This window comes from Leucopleurus acutus, assembly GCF_964270905.1.
Source record: "Leucopleurus acutus genome assembly, chromosome: 5".
Lineage (NCBI taxonomy): Eukaryota > Metazoa > Chordata > Mammalia > Artiodactyla > Delphinidae > Leucopleurus > Leucopleurus acutus.
Genome location: NC_139147.1, coordinates 93813428 through 93834753, shown reverse-complemented (window position 1 = coordinate 93834753; position 21326 = coordinate 93813428). Strand labels below are relative to the sequence as shown.

Genomic DNA, 21326 nt, shown 5'->3' with positions numbered 1-21326 from the left:
ATAGAACATAGTTGAATCTTGTGATTTAATCCAGACTGATGATATCTGCCTTATAATTGGATTGTTTAGTCAATTAGTATGTTTAATGTAATTATTAATGATTTTGTTCAAATCTGTTGTCCTGCTATTATCTTCCAGTGTCCCATCCATTATTTGTTCTTCTCTTCCTCCTTTATTGACTTCAGTTAATTAAATATTCTTTAGTATATAATTTTAAGTCCATAATTGGCTTTCTAGCTATACTCGTAATATTTTTAATGATTACTCTAGGGATTATAACATGCATTTTTAATTTAACACAGGCTAGAGTTAATATTGTGCTACCTCATGTAAAAACTTTAGTAGTAAAATTCCATTTGTGCTTCCTCCCACAGGTTTTTGTGATATTGTAGTCAAATATTGCACATCAAAATATGTAATCTTATTATTTATTATTTTTACCTTAGATAATATGATAGAACACTATTTTTTCCTAAGTCATTCATCCTTAAATAAATTTTGAGAAGATATATAGTGTTTTATGTTTACTCACTTATTTACCATTTCTGATGCTCTTCATTCCTTTTTGTAGATCCAAATTTTACTCTACTGTCATTTACTTCAGCTTGAAATATCTTATTTATCATTTCTCAAAGTACAGATCTGCTCAAGATTAATTTTTAACTTTAGTTATTTAAAAATGTATTTATATCTCACTCTCCTTTTGAAGATTTTTTTGTTGTTGTTGAATTCTTGTTTGACATCATTTTTCTTTCAGCACTTTAAACTTCCTGTTCCATTTATTTTGGTCTCCATTATTTCTGATTAAAAGTCATTGTCCCTGTGTGTAACATATTGTTATTTGTATCATTGTCCCTGTGTGTAACATATTGTTTTCTTTTATCTGCCTTTAATATTTTCTCTCTGTCTTGAGTTTTCAAAAGTTTGCTTATGCTGTTTCTAGATGTGGTTCTCTTTGTATTTATTTTAGTTGGGGCTAACTAGATTTTACTTTTTTAAAAAACAAATTTGGAAAACTTCTACTAATTACTTTTATGCCTCTTTCTTTCTTTCTTTTCCCTTTGGGACAGTTACATGTATGCTAGATTGCTTGTTACTGTCTCTGAGGATAGGTCACTGAAGCATTGGTTAATTTTTTAAAATATCTTTTTTTCCTCTGTGTTCATATGGGGTAATTTCTACTGATTTGTCTTCATGTTCACTAATCCTTTCTTTAGTACTAAGTCTTCAATCTGATGTCAAGGTCAATCGGTACATTTTTATTTTAGATATTTCATTAATCCATGCTAAAATCTCCATTTGGTTTTTTTCTATAGTTTCTGTTTTTCTGTTGAGATTCTCATCTCTTCACTTATTATGATCATCTTTGCCTGAAGATCCTTGGATCTATTTTTTGTAGCTTCTTTAAAATCTTTTTCTACCAATTCTAACATCTGGGTCATCTTGGGGTCTGATTGTATGGACTGTTTATTTTCTTAAATGTGAGTCTCATCTCCCTATTTCTTTGAATGTACAGAAATTTTTATTTTATGCTAGACATTTTGGATGAAACTTTGTAAGGAATTGAGATTATGACATCATCCCTGCAAAGTTGTTGAATATTTTTCCTATCAGGCAATTAAATGAAAAATACTCTTGTTCTTGTCATGCATGGTTTTAGTCTATATTAAGGCAGGTCTGTTTTGCCTTTGAGTTTAATCCTAAGGAGTGATCCATTCTGGAGGTCATGGTACTAACTCTTAAAGCATGGATCTTTCTGGGGTTTGAGCTGAATGCCTTAGGTACTCAGTGAGGTCTCTTCACACTGGTATTTCAGTATCTCCCATCACTGCAGGTCCTCTGGTATTTTCACTTAGCACTTAGTCCCATAGCAGGCAGTCTCTGCTACCTGACGTCTCACTTCTTATATTGGCCAAGAACCTGCAGCAAATCCTCATGCAACCTTCTAACTCCAACCTACTCACAAAGCTATTTCTCCTTTGGTCACCTGCCCTGTAAATTACAGCTTTTTTGGCAGTCTTGTATTCTAATCTCTCCTCCTCAGCCCATTGAGATTTCAGTTTAACGTTTAATGTGATCTCCAACTCCCTGAGTAAGGGCAGGAAACCAACCCCAGCAAAAAGCTAAGAAAATTGTGGGGCTCACCATGTATACTGTCCTTCTCTCAAGGATCGAAGTCCTGCTATGACCATTTTCCAGTGCCTAAACAGAGTTGTCTCATATATTTTGTCCAGTTTTATACTTACTTATAGCAGGAAGGCAGGCCCAGTACCAGTAACTCTATCATGGGTGGAGTAGAGAATCTATGGGTTTATGTTTAATTTTCACAAAACCTTGTGATATAGTATTTGTGAAATAGGTAGTATTATTATAACACAATTATATAGAGAATTAAACTCAGGCTAACTGGTGAGTGGGGGAGTCAGAATGAAAACCTGAGCAGTCAGATTCAGACGCCATGCTCTGATTTAACATACAATGCTGCCTCTGCAACTTGAAATGATGTTACTACCTTCGTTGCATTTATCACACACTCTTTTTTCTCATATTTATTAGTATTTGTTTTTTAAACTTTGCTACCTCTTCTAATATGCATAAACACCACATATTTCCTGTTTACAACTACCACCCCCACTGCCTAGCACAAGCTCTTGGTGAGCATTCAATAAATATTTGTTGAATGAATGAGTGAATGTAGATGACACCATTACAATTTTGAAAAGAGGCTCATTTCCACATATTTGCTATTTTAGACTTCATCTTGCCTGCCACCTTGTGGCATCAAAATTCTGCAGCAAAAACAAGCAAACAACAGCAATATAAAGGTGGGAAATATGCAAAAAAGTTGATATGCATCATTAGAATCTTTACAGTTATACAAATAAACATATAATTGTATGATAGGAAAAGAGTTATAGTAGGATTTCTATTCTTGATAAGATAGCAGTAATTAGAAATCAGTCTTAGGAATGTTCAAGACACCTCTGATAAACAATGATACTAGTTTGATGAAGTGAGCACAGAGTTGGTATGTTTGACTGATGAGTCTAGGCATCACTTCTGGTTGAAGTAAAAAAAAAAAAAAAATGATATCCATATTTGCCACTTCGGATATGTTATTTAAAAAAAGAAAAACTTGTTAACAGTTGTTTCTAAAGCCTTTGTATTACTTATTATCATATTTTAAATGTCAACACTTGCCTAATTAATTTCAAAATGTATCTTTGTTGAACCTAAAACCATAAAGTTATGGTTCTTGTAGTCTTCTATATGACAGAACAACATGCAGTTACTTTTTATCAGAAGCAAAACTATGTGATGGTTTTCAAACTAATTTTTGTGTTAACAAATCTCCTAAAGATATGCAGTAGACCTCACATTTACATAAAATTAAAGAAAGGATGCTTCAGCAAATGCAAATAAATGCAAAAAGGGAATATTTTAATTTTGATCCGTGATTAGTATCAACCATCACAATGTGGTAATAATACAAAAGCAAGATTCTGCATTCAGTGTATAACTGAATGTATAATGTATAATGGTTGTAGGCTATTTATAGACTGCGTATCCTGATTAATTTATTTATTTTGAGAAATATATTTATGTTTCAGGCTCTACTTTAAAATCTGAGATCTTTAAAAACATTTAAATATTAGAATCATATGCACTGTCTTCTGCAGTTCTGCAATATGACATTTTGCTGGGTAGCAAAATGATTTATTTCAGTTGGTGCATTATTAATTGTATGAATTGACTGTTTAACCTCTATTGATTTCCATTTCTTAATGTTCAACTTAGAAAAAGAAGCAAAAGTTATTTTACAATAGAATAAAAAGGATACAAAAGTTAATCCTAGCATAATGGGGAAGATTAGTTTACTATTCATCATTATATATCCTCCCTTCAGTAATTTTCAAGGTCTTGAAAGAGCATGCTTAGTTTTAAAATAAAAGTTTCTAAGCCTAAATAGTGAATCTATTGAAACTAATCCTTGCATCCTTGTTTCTTATAGTACAATTTTGATTAATGTTCGTTACTTATTTTTATAACACTGAATTAAGTATTGACATGACCATACCATTTTGAATCCTTTTATTATTAAAAATGATTTGAAAATCCATCAAACCATTCTAATATCCAGGAGATCGTTTCCTTAATATGCAGGCCATTTTGGTGGCACTTCTTATGTGTAGTGAAAACCGTGAAGGTGATAAATAATTACTTTCAAGTGCATCTCAATTCAATGTTGTTTATGTATGCCTATAGATTTTCTGGGCTATTCCCAATTTTAAATAATTTTTTCCATTGAGCTCACAAGTCACCCAAGTGGCTTTTTCCTTTCAAAGGGAAATGGAATGAAATTCTTTGACATAACCATATGTCCTGACATTGGGTTTGAAAATGATGGTTGCATAAGGTGTTTCCAGAAACTAGAGTCTAATTTTCTTTGGTGTCAAAGAGAATCTGTGTTTAGGTTCTGCAGTTTACTTAAAGCAAGAAAATTTCTTTCAAGCAGGTTATCTTATGAGTTTAAAAGTGGTTTTGTTGTCCTTGATGTCAAGCTTAAGCCTACAAGCTTGAGGTCTCCTTAAAGCCATGAAGAATCTTTGGCGGAACTCTTACATCATTGTGGATGTAGAGTTGTAAATGATTTTTAGCATGTTGGCAGATCTCCTGCTGACATAATGAGTATTAATATAATTGATAATTGTGTTTCCTCGTGGTTATTAACAGGGCAGACATTATGTTTTCATGTTGATATTAGTTTTATTATTTGTATCCAAAAGAAGTCCAGGATGTGTGAGATCAGAAAATGAACAAGACTAAATATTTAGGTCAATCATTCTAAGCCAGGCAGAGAGGGGTAGAGGCTTCATAATTCTAAGAAAAGAGTTATTTGAAAGATATAACATAATCACTTTATCTTTGCCATAGATTAAACTGAATATTACCCATGATAAGAGCAAGACCTTTAGGAAACAGGACATTTTTATAGAGAAAAAAGATAGGGCTGAGGATTCTAGGAAGCCACAAGCTAAAACAGAGTTCTGAAGAGGGATAGAAACATATAAAAGAAATCTTTAAGGACATAGATTAAAAAGTGTTTTACACCTTTGGACAGCTGTCACATTCACCCCTGCATAGCATCCTTCGACTCAGCTATGGTATCTCCAAATAAGCGATAAGCTTTTGAGTCTTTGCTCATGTTTCACAGTTGGAATTTCCTTCTACCATTCTCTGTATTTTGGGCAGTTTTGGAAATCCTTCTGATCTTTCTCGTTCCTTACTTAACCTTATTCGTACCCTCCTTTCTTCCTGCTGTAATTTGCTACTACAGTTATCTGCCTTTTTATTTTGTCTGGCTTTATGGATAACTATTTATGGCTCTCTTTCTTCCATTAGGTTTTGAGATGCCCTTTGTGATCTCTATGATTGCCTAGTTTAACATAAATCGAGTAGTAAAGAAATGTTTTTTGTTTTGTCTTTAAATTTAAATGGAATCTAAGTTAATCATACAAGCTCACATAATACCCTCTGCTTGCATGGATAGTACTTACTTGTAGTTATTAATACTTCATTTTACCTGTGTGCATGATTCAGGGCAAGGTCAGGTTTCCTCATCCGTAGATAGCATGTAACAAGCTTTGTCTCAATGAAACTTGCCACACTTGCTACATCTTCAGCAGATGCTTCAAATGGTTTTCCCAGAGCTGCCCCTTTGCTGCAAAGCTTTAAAAAAAATACAGTGCTTTAAATTTTCTAATAATCTTGACATATAATTGATCTTTTAAACAAGCAAAACATATATATGTACATGTACTTTTTCCAAACTACAAGTCAAATATTAACATTTTGATTGTAAATTAAATAAATTGTTCCTGTTCACTATTAAGTGACTGTAATATAAGTAACGTATTTTTACTGTAAAATGTTTCCTGTAAAATATTTTTAAAGTATGATATATTTTAAAGGGGTGCCATTAGCTAAGAATGTCTGTTTTAAAAATAAAGCACACAATAAACAAAGATATTAGCAGAAAACCAGATAGAAATCATATTAAATACCAATGCTTTTATGAAAACCCAGCTGAGCAATGATCTAGCACACTATCAATTTGATTTAATATAATAAGGGGTATCGGAAGTAAACTCCTAGGAGCCATTAACATGATCGGTGATTAATTTGAGTCTGAATCATATTCTCTAGGATGTTATTGAAAGAAAAGAAGTGAAAATTTATTAGAATTTATTGGCGGAGGCCACAGTATCTGAAAAACATGGCAGGAATGTGGAATTCTTAATAAAAATTCCAGGAAGTCAGTGGTTTCTGGGCACCACAGATAAACTGTAGAAGAAGAAAATAATTAATTTTGGGAGGAGAAGCCCAAACATTAAGAAGTGTCAATAATATGACAAGGATAGATTGGCACTTTTTTTTTTTTTCCCTCAGAGTTTTCTACTGTGTCTTAGAATCAAGGCTGATGGGAGAGGAGAAACTCCACCTCTGTTTAGTGACCTTATTCCGATTATCTGCTTCTTTGCTCTTTTCTATATCCTCTATGGTTTTCTTACCAGGGATAGTAATATTTGGAGTTAATATCTATTTATATATACCTTAGTGTAAAATTTCTTGTATTCTAAATCCTTTTCATTTAAATGATATTATTTAAACTAATTTTTCTGTTTTTAAATTTTTTTGGCTGCGTTGGGTCTTTGTTGCTGCGCACGGGCTTTCTCTGGTTGTGGCGCTTGGGCTTCTCATTGTGGTGGCTTCTCTTGTTGCAGAGCACAGGCTCTAGGCGCGCGGGCTTCGGTAGTTGCAGTTCACGAGCTCAGTCAGCTGTTGTGGCTTGCGGGCTCTAGAGCGCAGGCTCAGTAGCTGTTGCGCATGGGCTTGGTAGCTCCGCGGCATGTGGGATCTTACCTGACCAGGGCTCGAACCTGTGTCCCCTGTATTGGCAAGTGGATTCTTAACCACTATGCCACCAGGGAAGTCCCCTAATCTTTCTTTTATAGAGTAAGTTGAGGTTGCCTTGCAACCTCATTTACATTAACATTGTTGTCAGTTATTTTTTAAAGTGCAAATGGGTTGAGAATGACTATATTCTGTTCAAAAATGTATTTCTCTTCTTAATTTTATCCAACAGCTATGAGCTGATGGTGAATCTAGATGTTAAACACCCCTAGTTTGAATTGGTAGTTACCTGGTGCTACTATCTTTTGCCTGGATATCCTGTCAAGTCTGAGAATTCATATCATTTTTAAAAGTCTTTTCCAATTTGATGGGAGAAATTTGTTACTATAATACATACATTCAGTCAATATATAGTTATTGAGTAATTACTAGTAATTGTCAGACAAAAATTACTGCCCTTACATTTTAATTTGCATTAGATAGGTCTTTTAAATAAATTTTGGCTATTTTTAATTCCATGTAAATTCCTGTTTTATATTCCTTGCCTATTTCCATAATCTTTTTCTTACTAATTATAAGAGCTCTTTAGATATGTAATCTATTATTCCTTTTCCTGAACAACTATATGCACACAATCAAATGTAAAAGTTTTTCCCCTCAAATTATCCTTTAGAAAAGAGTCAAATTCTATTTATGTTCTTATAAGGGTCCTCAGAGTACAGTTCTCAATTATTTGGAGGGAAAAAAAGCAAAGACTCTCGTGGAAGATACAAAGTAAATGACCTCAGTCAATGTTGTCTGGTTGCTTTATAAAGATTACCTAATAAAATTGATAATAAAAGAGACAAAGCATTTAACACTGATTTGGTAACTATTCCTGGGAGTCTGACCTCACGAATGTCAATATAGTTGGAATAAAATATCATTTAAGAGAAAGTGTTATAGTTTGAACATGACAGCTTGAGACCGCACCTCTCCTCTGATCCTGTAGGGCCAACCTGATCCTGTAGGACCCAGAGATACCTAAAGCAACAGTTTTTCAGGGGGAAAATAAAAAGGTTTTTGGATGACATAGCTCTTTATAAAGCCCAAATCAATAGAAAACAAAATGAGTAGAAATTATGTAGTTTTATTTGCCAGCATATCATCGTATTAAAATTCTAGAACCTCTTGATTAATTTTATCCTCTAAATTAAATCAGCATTTTTTTTCAAGTCTTAAATGCTCACATCTCATGGATTTTTCACATAACATCTTAAAGAAACAAAAGAGAAACAAACAAGCCCCACAGTGTAAGTGTCCTTTGCCCCTTCCTCCGCTGTGTCCCTCTCTGTTGTGGTGGAGCAGGCATGTTTCCTTTCTCAGGCACACTTTTTGTGGGATGAATATGTGGGCCATTCAGGGAGTAGCATCTACAAGGACACTCAGATCCTACATGGTAAGAGGAAGCTGACCTTCAGATTTAATAATATTAAAGACTTCGTCTATGAACACTGAGGTAAAGTGAAGAATAAATGCCTGATCTAATGTCTTCAATATTCTCTACTTCTGTGAGATTCAAGGCCAGAAAAGGAATAAAATGATCAATCTTAACACACTAAAGAGTATACTTTATGAAGCCAAACTATAAGACAGCAAGGAGAGACAGGGATAATTTTTCAGTTCACATGAAAATGGGAGAACAGGCAGCCTGCTGGGTAGGCTTATGTGTATTTGTGGTGATCTTGGTTTATCAGTCAAGTACTCTAAGATAGAGTACTTTCTGATTTTATCAAAGGTTGCTTTATTTATTTGCCAAAGTGGGGCATCTTTGAAATAAGCTTTGCAAATTGTTGTAAATATGTTGAAGTTAAAGGTAGAATTATAGTAAATATAGACAAAGTACTGGTGTCCGGATTATAAAGAACATTACAGATATTTTGCTGAATTTTCAAATTTTCATTCAGACATTTGTAGAGACTGAGAAGTTAATTCTCTAGAAGATGAAGAACTTTAATGTGAGATGTATTTGTTTGAATGTAGGAAGGGTGACTTAGTTCAAAATATATTTGTCTAAAGCTATACACTTTACCTTTTTGGTGAAATAACTCATGGAGATAAGGCAATAAAAACTTTTAAACTACCTGATACAGTATATCAGTGAGAAGACTGAATTAGGAAACAAAAATTATGTGTTAGTTTTTGTTTTGAAAAGAAGCCTAAAATATTTTTGAATGAAGCGTGGACAAGTTAAAAGCATAATATTTAAGGGAAAATGCAGTGAAGACTCTTATGTGTATTGTTGTTGTTTTCATGAGAAGGTAGATTAAAATGAAATTTCAGTAGTAAATTAGAATCACAGCTCAAATTTTAATAAAAAAATACGTATCTTACAAAATATATTTGATAGTTTTCTGAAAACAAGATGGCAATACTTCAGAGTTATAAAACCTTTTTCTAAGGTATCTCAAAGTTCTTTTAAGAAATAAATATCAAACCTATTTTCAGAAATTGTGGCAAAAAGGAATTTCAAGTTTTGTTTAAAAACACAGATAAAAATAATATAAAGCCCAGTAATAGCAGAAATAACCAAGATTAAATATTATATTATGGTCCCATTCTTAAAAATACAGCCACACATTTTTCTTTAATTAGTATCATCATTAATAAGATTGATATTGCTAATAGATTCTCCCTTATTAGAATACTGTATGGTGAGTGTTTGCCCACCATATTCCTGGGACATAATTTTGAGTGATCCCTGAAGGTCTAGGAGAGAACAATAAATCTTGAAAAATGTGGCATTATTTGAGTTATCAGTTAGCTACAAATAGGAGTATATATCATTCATCCAATCAGAAAATTTTAAGGTTTTTATATTGCTTTGGAAATTACAAGGAAATCTAAAGATGGAGAGTAAGTTACCCATAACCCTATCACCATGTATAATTGCCATTAATTTTTTACATATTCCTAACATCCTTTTCATGTTTTTATAATAAATTATGTATCGTATATAATCTTTGCATTTCTTTTTCATATGCTGTGCTTCTTTTTATGTTTTCAATTAAAATCTAAAACATATTAAAATATACTCATGTTATAATTATAGTTGGATATTTCAATATCCCACTCTCAGCAAATGATAGAAATACTAGAAAGAAAATCAGCAAATATCATAGAGATCTGAGCAACACAGTCAACCAATAGTAATTGACATATATGTAAAACACTCCACCTAACAACAGCAGAATACATATTTTTCTCAAGCACCCATGGCAAAGTCACCGATATAGAGCATATCACGGGCAATAAAGTAAACGTCAATAAATTGAAAAATACTGAAATCATTCAGAGTATATTCGCTACCATAATGGAATCAAAACTCAACAGTTAAGAAAAAAAAAAAGACTCCAGTTTGAAAGTGGGCAAAGACATGAACAGATTTTTCACTGAAGAGGACATGCAGATGGCAAATCAGCTCATAAAAAGATGTTCAACATGTTTATTGTTTGACATCATTAGTCATCAGAGAAATGTAAATTAAAACTACAGTGAGGTATCACCACATACCTATTAGAATGGTTAAAATACAAAATAGTGACAACACCAAAATCTGAGAATGGTGAGGAGTTGGATCACTCACACATTGCTGACAGGAATGTAAAATGGTACAGCCAGCGGAGAAAACAATATGGCGGGTGCTTAAAAAACTAAACATGCAACTACTGTACAACTCAACGTTAGGCACTTATCCCAGAGAATGAAGACTTATGTTCACACAGAAATCTATATGTGAATGTTTATAGCAAGGTAATTCATAATAGCCCCAAATTGGAAGCAATCTAGATGTCCTTCAATGGTGAATGATTAAAAAAATGGTGGTACAGCTATACTGTAAAGTATTGTTCATCTATAAGAAGGAATGAGTGAGTGATAATGCAACAACTTAAGTGAATCTCTAGGGAATTATGCTGAGTGAAAAAAACCCCATCCCTAAAGGTTATATACTGTATGATTACATGACAAAATTATAGGAATAGAGAACAGATTAGTGATTGTATGGGGTTAGGGATGGAATGGGTGTTGTGGTTATAAAAGGACAACAGGAAGGAATCCTTGTAGTGTTAGAACTGTAAACTGTAAGGTATTTTGACTTTGGTGGGCAGATACACAGAAGTAAAGACACACACACACACACACACACACACACACACACACACACACACGAGTACAAGTAAAGTTGGAGAAATTTTAAGATTGGTGGAATGCCTGAATCTTAATATTTTGGTGATGGTACTAGTCTTGCAAGAGCTTACCAGTGGGAGAAAACTGCATAAAGAGTAAATGGGATCTCTCTGCATTATTTTCTACAACCGCATAAGAATCTACAGTTATCTCAAAGTAAAGTTTAATTAAAAAATAATCATGTTAAGGTTTAAGTGTCTTTCATTTTTATCCCCCTCCTTTTGTTTTAGCACAATTATTATCATGTTTAACTGAGATTTGGGATGAGAAGATTAATCATATCTGAGAGAAATAATTTTCTTGGTTTTTTTCTTGTCAAATTATAGACTGATTTTTATAATGAAGGGTAATAATTCATAATGAAGTTTGCTCTGAAGTTTTATTTGGCAGCCATTGTGAAAGAATGCATCGGTTTCTCCACATTCTCATTATTGTGGTCTCTTATTTAAGGACATTTGCCATGAGGTGAGGGTTGTACTTAGTGATATTCACAGGGAGAAGGTGGCAGGTCCTTTTGTATTATGACTTCATTATTTATTTTTTCTTAAACATCTTTCAATTTGCAAGCCCCACTTCCAAGTAATTTTTCAAAGAGGGGTTATGTGGATGGTAACTTCTCTGAGCTCACGGATAACTGAGAATATATTTTTGCTGACTTTATACATGTAAAGGAATGTGGCTGAGTGTACGTTTCTTGAGACATAACCGTTTCTCTGTAAACACATAGTTCTCCATTTATGTTCTCATATTTAGCCTGCAGAGGAGGAAAAAAATAATACTTTTTTGGATTAAACTAGACATAATTTAAAAGAACTTCCTGTGTTGAAATTTCTTTGTTTTCCCCACGCGTGTGATATATTTTTCTATCTTCTTGTAATTCAAAATTATTGCTACTATGAATCCAGATGTGTTCTATTTTCATCTGTTTTGCCCGGAAAGAGGTAAGGTCTTTGTGTTTCCATACCCAGGTTTCTTGTTTTAACTTAGAAAAGTTTTCTTCACTTACATCTTTGATTATTGTTCCCATCCCAATTGCCATGTTTTCTTTCTTAAGAAAGTAATTAAGTTGCATTTCCATCTCTGTTCTTCATGTCTGTTAGGCTCTCTGATTTATTTCACCACTGAATTCTGGGAGAGTGTCTCAAGATTGTCTACTAAATTATTGTCTTTATTTCCCAATATTAACTCTACTATTAACTCTATTTCTTTTTATAATGATGACAATTGCAAACATTTAAATACTGCTTATTATGTTACAAGCAGTGTTCTAAGAGTGCTCCATCTATTACCTCATTTGATAATCACTGTTTTCATGCCCATTGTCCTAGTCAGTTCAGGTTGCTATAACAAAGTACCATAGACTGGGTGGCTTAAAAAATAAACATTTACTTCTCACAGTTCTGGAGACATGGAAGTCCAAGATCAGGGTGCAGTGTGGTCCACTTCTGGTGAGGGCGCTCTTTCAGGTTGCAGATTGTCAACTTCTCATGGTAACCTCCCATGGCAGAAAGAGGACCAGAGAGCTCAGTTGGGTCTCTTTTATAAGGGAACAAATTCTCTTCAGGAGGGCTCCACCTTCAAGACCTAATCACCTCCCAAAGGCCCCACCTCCAAATACCATCACATATATGATTAAGTTTCAACATATGAATTTGCGGGGGACAAGCATTCAGTGCATAGCACTCATTACTCATTTTACAGATGAGGAAACTGAAGTTTAGAGAGTTATGTAATCATCTCAGGCCACACAGTAATTTGGATTCATACCTAGATGTCTGGCCCTAGAGTCTGTGTGTTTAATCACTATACCAGTGCTACAGTGTCAGTTCATGAGCTACTGATCCATGATGAGATAAGCACAGAAACAGAGTAAGCATTTAGAAACTTTCATAGTAGTTTGATAGAGAAATATTATATTTCTTGAATTATAATAAAAATTAGCTTTTTTTTTTTTTTTTTTGGTACGCGGGCCTCTCACTGTTGTGGCCTCTCCCGTTGCAGAGCACAGGCTCCAGATGCCCAGGCTCAGCAGCCATGGTTCATGGGCCCAGCCGCTCCACGGCATGTGGGATCTTCCCGGACTGGGGCATGAACCCGTGTCCCCTGCATTGGCAGGCGGACTCTCAACCACTGCGCCACCAGGGAAGCCCTAGCTTTTGTATTTTTATGTCATATTTTTACTTCATTTTTTTCTAGTAATTTATATTTACTCTGTTTAATAAAGTATCATTCCACAACAGATTGGGACAAAACCAACACCAAAGAGAATTGGTTCTTTAACACAGATAATGAAAAGAACTGTACTAAACTGTTAGAAATTTAGATAATTAAGAAAATATAAAGAGAAAAAATTCACAATTCTATTATTAAAAAATGACCACTGTTAGATGTTGGTGTGGATATATCTATCTTAGCTAGTTCTCTGTCTATCATCTCTTTGTCATCTATCTATGTCTTTCTCCTTCCATTTATGAAAATGATATTATTCATGATCCATACTATTATGTTTCTTTCTTTGACTGTATCTTGGACATTAATAAATATAGATTTATACCATTTTTTAAATGGCTGCATAATTTTACCAGATCCCCATTTAATGTTTTTCCTAGTGAGAAATTTCTCCAGAGACACTGAAAGTTCTTAATGTCATAAATAAGGTACATTGAACAGCCTTGTATATACATCTTTGCCCACACATTTGATCCATTTCTAAATTTTCATATTCTATATGTTATAATATACTCTTACATATCGGAATTGCCGAGTCAGGCATATATATCAGAACCCAAAAAACATATTTTAGAAAGTATACATCATGAAAGTGGTCTCCAGAAAAGTTTTACACTTTTACCAACAAGGTATTTAAGTTTTTGTTTTTCTATATCCTCACGCACACTAGGTATTAGCAATGTTTTAATCTATTTATTCTTTGCTAATCAGATGAGTAACAAAGGCACCTCACCTTAATTTGATTACTAAATCAGCCGCACATGTTTATTGGCCATGTGTATGCTGTTCATGAATTTTATTCATTTTAAAATTGGGCTGTTCTAATTCATATTGATTTATTTTCACTTAGTAAATATATAATTAGATTTTTTCCCAAATATATAATTTATTTTGAGTTATGTTCATCACGTTTTGGTGTCAGGCTTATGCTAGCTATATAAAACAAATTGGAAAGATCCCCGTCTTTTCAACACTCTGGAACACTTGGAAATAAATAGTTAAAAAAATTTCAGCCCAGCTCATTTCACCTCTTTTTTTTTCTTATTTTATTATTGTACTGTGTAGGTTTTCAGTGTTGTGTATCAATTTTGTTAATTTATATTTTCCTAGAAAATTACCAATTTCATTCAGACTCTAAAATCTGTCATTACAGTGAAGAACATTATATTTTTAGAACATTTTAAATGCCTGTTGTACCAGTGGTGTCATTCCCCTTTTCACTCTTGGTGCTATATAGTTTTGTTTTCTCTGTTTGTTTATTAATTAGAATAGTGGGGGTTTGATTATTTTGTTTTTTAAAAAGCAACACACTCTTAGATTAATTTATTAATTCTGCTATTCTGCTTCCTAATTCATTGATTTTGGTTTTTATGTTGGCTTTGTTATTCCCCCCCACTTCTTTCCTAAGGGTTTTTGGGTTTTTGCTTTGTTTCTCTGTAATTTTTTTTTAACTAGTATCTTTACTTAATACTTAATTCATTTATTTATTTTTTCTTTTTCTTTTAACATCTTTATTGGAGTATAATTGCTTTACAATGTTGTGTTACTTTCTGCTGTATAACAAAGTGAATCACCTATACGTATACATATATCCCCATATCCCCACCCTCCCTATCCCACCCCTATAGGTGTTCACAAAGCACTGAGCGGATCTCCCTGTGCTATGTCGCTTCCCACTACCTATTTCACATTTTGTAGTGTATATATGTCCATGCCACTCTGTCACTTCATCCCAGCTTACACTTCCCCCTCCCTGTGTCCTCAAGTCCATTCTCTATGTCTGTGTCTTTATTCCTGTCCTGCCCCTAGGTTCTTCAGAAACTTTTTTTTTTTTACATTCCATATATATGTGTTAGCATACAGTATTTGATTTTCTGTTTCTGACTTCCTTCACTCTGTATGACTGACTCTAGATCCATCCACCTCACTACAAGTAATTCAATTTCATTTCTTTTTGTGCCTGAGTAATATTTCATTGTATATATGTGCCATATCTTCTTTATCCCTTCATCTCTGGATGGACACTTAGGTTGCTTCCATGTCCTGGTTGTTGTAAATAGGGCTGCAGTGAACACTGTGGTACATGACTCTTTTTGAATTATGGTTTTCTCAGGGTATAGGCCCAGTAGTGAGATTGCTGGGTCAAATGGTAGTTCTATTTTTAGTTTTTTAAGGAACCTACATACTGTTCTCCATAGTGGCTGTATCCATTTACATTCCCACCAACAGTGCAAGAGGGTTCCCTTTTCTCCACACCCTCTCCAGCATTTAGTGTTTGTAGAGTTTTTCATGATGGCCATTCTGACTGGTGTGAGGTGATACCTCAATGTAGTTTTGATTTGCTTTTCTCTAATGATTAGTGATATTGAGCATCCTTTCATGTGTTTGTTGGCAATCTGTGTATTTCTTTGAAGAAATGTCTATTTAGATCTTCTGCCCATTTTTGGATTGGGTTGTTTGTTTTTTCAATATTGAGCTGTATGAGCTGCTTGTAAATTATGGACATTAATTCATTGTCAGTTGCTTGGTTTGCAAATATTTTCTTCCATTTTGAGGGTTGTCTTTTCATCTTGTTTATGGTTTCCTTTACTGTGCCAAAGCTTTTAAGTTTCATTAGGTCCCATTTGTTTATTTTTGTTTTTATTTCCATTTCTCTAGGAGCTGGGTCAAAAAGGATCTTGCTGTGATTTATGTCATAGAGTGTTCTGCCTATGTTTTCCTCTAAGAGTTTTATAGTGTCTGGCCTTACATTTAGGTCTTTAATCCATTTTGAGTTTATCTTTGTGTATGGTGTTACAGAGTGTTCTAATTTCATTCTTTTATTTTTAGTTGTCCAGTTTTCCAAGCACCACTTATTGAAGAGGCTGTCTTTTCTCTATTGTATATTCTTGCCTCCTTTATCAAAGATAAGGTGACCATATGTGTGTGGGTTTATCTCTGTGCTTTCTATCGTGTTCCACTGATCTATATTTCTGTTTTTCTGCCAGTACCATACTGTCTTGATTACTGTAGCTTTGTAGTATAGTCTGAAGTCCGGGAGCCTGATTCCTCCAGCTCCATTTTTCATTCCCAAGATTGCTTTGGCTATTTGGGGTCTTTTGTGTTTCCATACAAACTGTGAAAATTTTTGTGCTAGTTCTGTGAAAAGTGCCAGTGGTAGTTTGATAGGGATTGTATTGAATCTGTAGATTGCTTTGGGTAGTATAGTCATTTTCACAGTGTTGATTCTTCCAATCCAAGGACATGGTATATCTCTCCATCTGTTTGTATCATCTTTAATTTCTTTCATCAGTGTCTTATAGTTTTCTGCATACAGGTCTTTTGTCTCCTTAGGTAGGTTTATTCCTAGATATTTTATTCTTTTTGTTGCAAAAAGTGCAACAAAAAGAATAAAATATCTTTTTGGGAGTGTTTCCTTAATTTCTCTTTCAGATTTTTCATCATTAGTATATAGGAATGCAAGATATTTCTGTGCATTAATTTTGTATCCTGCTACTTTACCAAATTCATTGATAAGCTCTCATAGTCTTCTGGTAGCATCTTTAGGATTCTCTATGTAGAGTATCATGTCATCTGCAAACAGTGACAGTTTTACTTCTACTTTTCCGATTTGGATTCCTTTTATTTCTTTTTCTTCTCTGGTTGCTGTGGCTAAAACTTCCAATACTATGTTGAATAATAGTGGTAAGAGTGGACAACCTTGTCTTGTTCCTGATCTTAGAGGAAATGGTTTCAGTGTTTCACCATTGAGAACGATGTTGCCTGTGGGTTTGTTATATATGGCCTTTATTATGTTGAGATAAGTTCCCTCTATGCCTACTTTCTGGAGGGTTTTTATCATAAATGGGTGTTGAATTTTGTTGAAAGCTTTTTCTGCATCTATTGAGATGATCATACGGTTTTTCTTCTTCAGTTTGTTAATATGGTGTATCACATTGATTGATTTGCATATATTGAAGAATCCTTGCATTCCTGGGATAAACCCCACTTGATCATAGTGTATGTTCCTTTTCATGTGCTGTTGGATTCTGTTTGCTAGTATGTTGTTGAGGGTTTTTGCATCTATGTTCATCAGTGATACTGGCCTGTAGTTTTCTTTTTTTGTGACATCTTTGTCTGGTATTGATTGCTATCAGTGTGATGGTGGCCTCATAGAATGAGTTTGAGAGTGTTCCTCCCTCTGCTATATTTTAGAAGAGTTTGCGAAGGAGAGGTGTTAGCTCTTCTCTAAATGTTTGATAGAATTCACCTGTGAAGCCACCTGGTCCTGGGCTTTTATTTTAGTTTTTCTTATATAGAAGTGTGTTGTGTGCTTGTGTGCTTTACTCAGGAAGAGAATTTGCTTTTACTTCCAGCTTTCTTGCCAGTAACTCTTTAAGAAAGTGTTGGCTTCTTGTTATTCTTTAAAATGTTACCACCTGCTTTTCTTAGTTGCTTGTAAGACTAGACCTTTTTTTGCATATTTGTTAGTCATTTATATTTCATTCTTTATGGATTATCTGTCAGATCCTTTACCATTTGACTTTTATGCTCTTACTCTTTTTCTTGTTAATTTCTATGAGATCAGTCATGATGCCTGGTGTTTTGGCATGTTCTGCATTTCTTTCCCTGTTCTAGCACTGAATTCTGAAGATGTTCCCTTGAATCTAAATAGAAAAGATAATTTGTAAAGGCAGTATACATTTGTTATTTTGAAACAGTGAGATTAGGGAATTGAAGAAAATAGATTATAAAGAAATCAAAAATTAAATTGCAGCATAATTTTAAACTGGAAGCAAGAAGAATCAATAAGTGATAGTATCAAATCAGAATTACAGAGGACAATCTCTGAAACAGGAAAGATATTAAAGACTCCTTTACTCATGAATTTTTAAAATTTCTAAGAGATTTTCATGTATATAATTACATCTAACTTTTTAGTATCTCCACAAAGTAGATAAATCAAATTTTCCCATTTGACAGGTATTAAAACCTATGGGTGAAGAAAGTCAACTGCATGGTGATGGATGGTAAATAGACTTGTGCTGGTGACCACTTTGTAGTATACAGATGTTGAATTATAATGTTAACCTCCTGAAACTTACATAATTTAAAAAAAAAATCTTATGCTAAGAGAAGTCTAGTGATTTTCCCAGTTAACAGGGGCTAAAACTGATTTTTTCTTTTTTTTTCTTTTTTTTTTTTTTTGCGGTACGCGGGCCTCTCACTGCTGTGGCCTCTCCCGTTGCGGAGCACAGGCTCCGGACGCGCAGGCTCAGCGGCCGTGGCTCACGGGCCCAGCCGGTATGCGGCATGTGGGATCTTCCCGGACCGGGGCACGAACCCGTGTCCCCTGCATGAGCAGGCGGACTCTCAACCACTGCGCCACCAGGGAAGCCCCAAGATTTTTTTCTTTTTTTTAATGGAAAGTCCTCTTTCCTCCACATCAGGCTCATTGTCCTAAATTATTCTGTTCTTGAATTTTCTTTTTATTTTTTAAATCTTAGTACCTAACACTTCTGTTGGACGTTCAGTAGAACTGCTGATGAAAACTTCCAGTGGTTTTCTCTTGGAAAACATGACTTCAGTATTCCACCTGAGTTTAATGCTTCCTTTTTTTTTTTTTTTTTCCACCATGTAGAATCTTTCTTAAGGTCCGACTGCACAGGAGCCTGGTCCACGCCAAATGTTTACTAGAGACTGGGTTGGTAGCTTCTTCTTGGTTCTCCTTGCAGCTTACCTTGGTACTGTTAGAACTTACCTATAGAACTTTCTTTGCTGGGAGAATTGTAAGGAGAAAAAAACAAAAACCAAAGAAATTTCAACCTCCAGAGTTCACTGCTCTTTCTTTCACCACCTCTTCTTCTCATTAACTTCATATCTCAAGGTGAAATAAACCATTTCTTGTCCATTTCCACTTCCTAAATGTTGAAGGGATTAACATTTACGCATAGATACAAAAAGAGAGTACTAATACTGGAATTAGGGGATGAAATAGCACTTAGAGCCCCAGAAATGAGTCCTTGAACATGAGTCTCTGAGTTGGGCATGCAGTAGATATAGGTGATAATCTACTTTTCATCATCTGTTCTTCCTTGAGGGTTTGTTTTTTGGAAATTCTACCTGGTGTCTGGCAGCCCTTTGCGATGATCCTACTTTTTAGAAATTTCTTCCTGCGGGTTACTGCAAATAGAGGGATGGGCTTTAGGCACAATGGCTAACCACCATCCTATCCTGCAAATTTTTCAATGGGATCTTTACAATCCCTTTTTATATACCAAACTAAATGTTCAGACTGCAATGGTCCCATAACTAATAGTTTTCAATTTTAATAAATATCTTTTTATATTCCCTTAACAGAGTGGAAAGAATATCTACACCCATTGGTTTTAAATTTTATCTCATCTTGTTACATGAAAGAGGAAAGAATCAGAGAGCTCGTCCCTTGTAACTTTCCACATGGTGCCACATAGATCTACTAAAGTGTCTCCCTGGGAGAGACAGGGTATGTGGAGCTAAGAGACACAGAGAATTATGTTCACACATCAGCAGACTTAAAAGTACCATCAGGGTTTCAGGAGCAATGCTTTTCAGCCAAGTAGGCCATGATGTGACCGCTATTAAATTTATAGCAGAATTGGAGAAATGAGGTTGCTCCCTGGGTGACGCACTGTTGAATGACAGTAAAAAGTACTTAATCACCCTACTCCTATTTGTTAAAATAGCTATGCTTCAATCTTTCTTTTTTTCCTTACAGATAGCCTTAAAATAGAGGCGTGGCTATAGTGAGTGCATTCCACTGTGTTTCACCTTGATCTGACCAGCCAGTAATTTGCTTATGCTCTGAAGCATGTAAATGATACACATTAATGTTCAGGTTTTTTTTTTTCAGGGATACCCCTAAACTCTAGCTATCTGATGTGTAAAGCAGATTAGAAGCATGGTGGGAGTGAGATGAATTAATACAATAAATCTTCCCTCTTTCTCGTCTCTGCATTTCAGCTCATAAAGGTAGTGATTTTAAAATGAAGATAATGTTAAGAGTGTGCTTGTTTCAAGGTGTTTATATTATAAAGTAAATATACTATGACTTACAAACTCAGCTCTTGTACAATAATTATAATAGCTAGCATTTATTGAGTGCTGGCTGTGTGTTTGGCATTTTGCTAAGCTCTTCATATATAGTATTCCATTAGATATTATCTTTTATAGATGGTATCCTATTATATATTATTACTCCCAATTTTCAGGTGAGCAAATTGGGTTGAAGAGAGGGTACTAACTTATCAGACAGTAAGTTCTAAAGCTATGATTCAAATCCAGATCTGCTGTCTCACCTAGATCCTGTTTTTCTTAGATAGTGTGTTCCTCAGCTGGCCATTAATGTGAGTCACAGTCAAATCCTAGAAGGACAGATGTGAATCCCAACAGTTATTGTTAACGCTGGTTTCTTATTTATGACTACTTCTTTCATATTCATACATGCAGTGAGACAGATTGTATAGTAGTCTAGTGAGATATAGATATCTGTGTATGTATGTATGTATCTATCTATCTGTAGCTCGCTGGACTACCATTATGGAATTGGTAGGATAGGTAGGATAGTCAGGAAAATAGAGAGATAAATCAATATTTGTTGAGCAACCAGGGAAGGCACTTTTATATACAAGAATCACTTAATTCCTACAATCACCCATTTTATGACTAGAAGCAGAGGAATCTAGAACGTGTAGAAATGGAGAGAAGAAGGATGAGAGATGATGCACAAAAATGAGAAAAAGAAGAGAGAATGGAGGTGCTCTGGCGAGAAAAAGAGCACAGTTCTTGTCAAGAACACAGGGTCTTTGCCTGGGGTCCAGGGATGAAGGCCTCGCGGGTAGCAGTGAGGTGCCTGCTGGACCAAAGTTTGTCATGTCAGAATGACTAGTTCCTTAGGCAGGAGAGTTTTTGATGTACTTCTTCATCCCCTTTGCTGA

The 21326-nt window shown here is 34.5% G+C and overlaps 1 protein-coding gene across 1 annotated transcript in view; it reads right to left on the bottom strand.

Moving 5' to 3' along the window:
• Positions 1–21326, bottom strand: part of SPATA16 (spermatogenesis associated 16) — a gene marked incomplete at its 3' end in the record, with an annotated part of 224424 nt that overhangs the window by 162603 nt on the left and 40495 nt on the right. The window contains exon 2 of the mRNA XM_082839271.1: positions 5585–5730. Coding sequence (XP_082695397.1) covers positions 5585–5730 — 146 coding nt within the window. The remainder of the gene's footprint in view (positions 1–5584; positions 5731–21326) is intronic.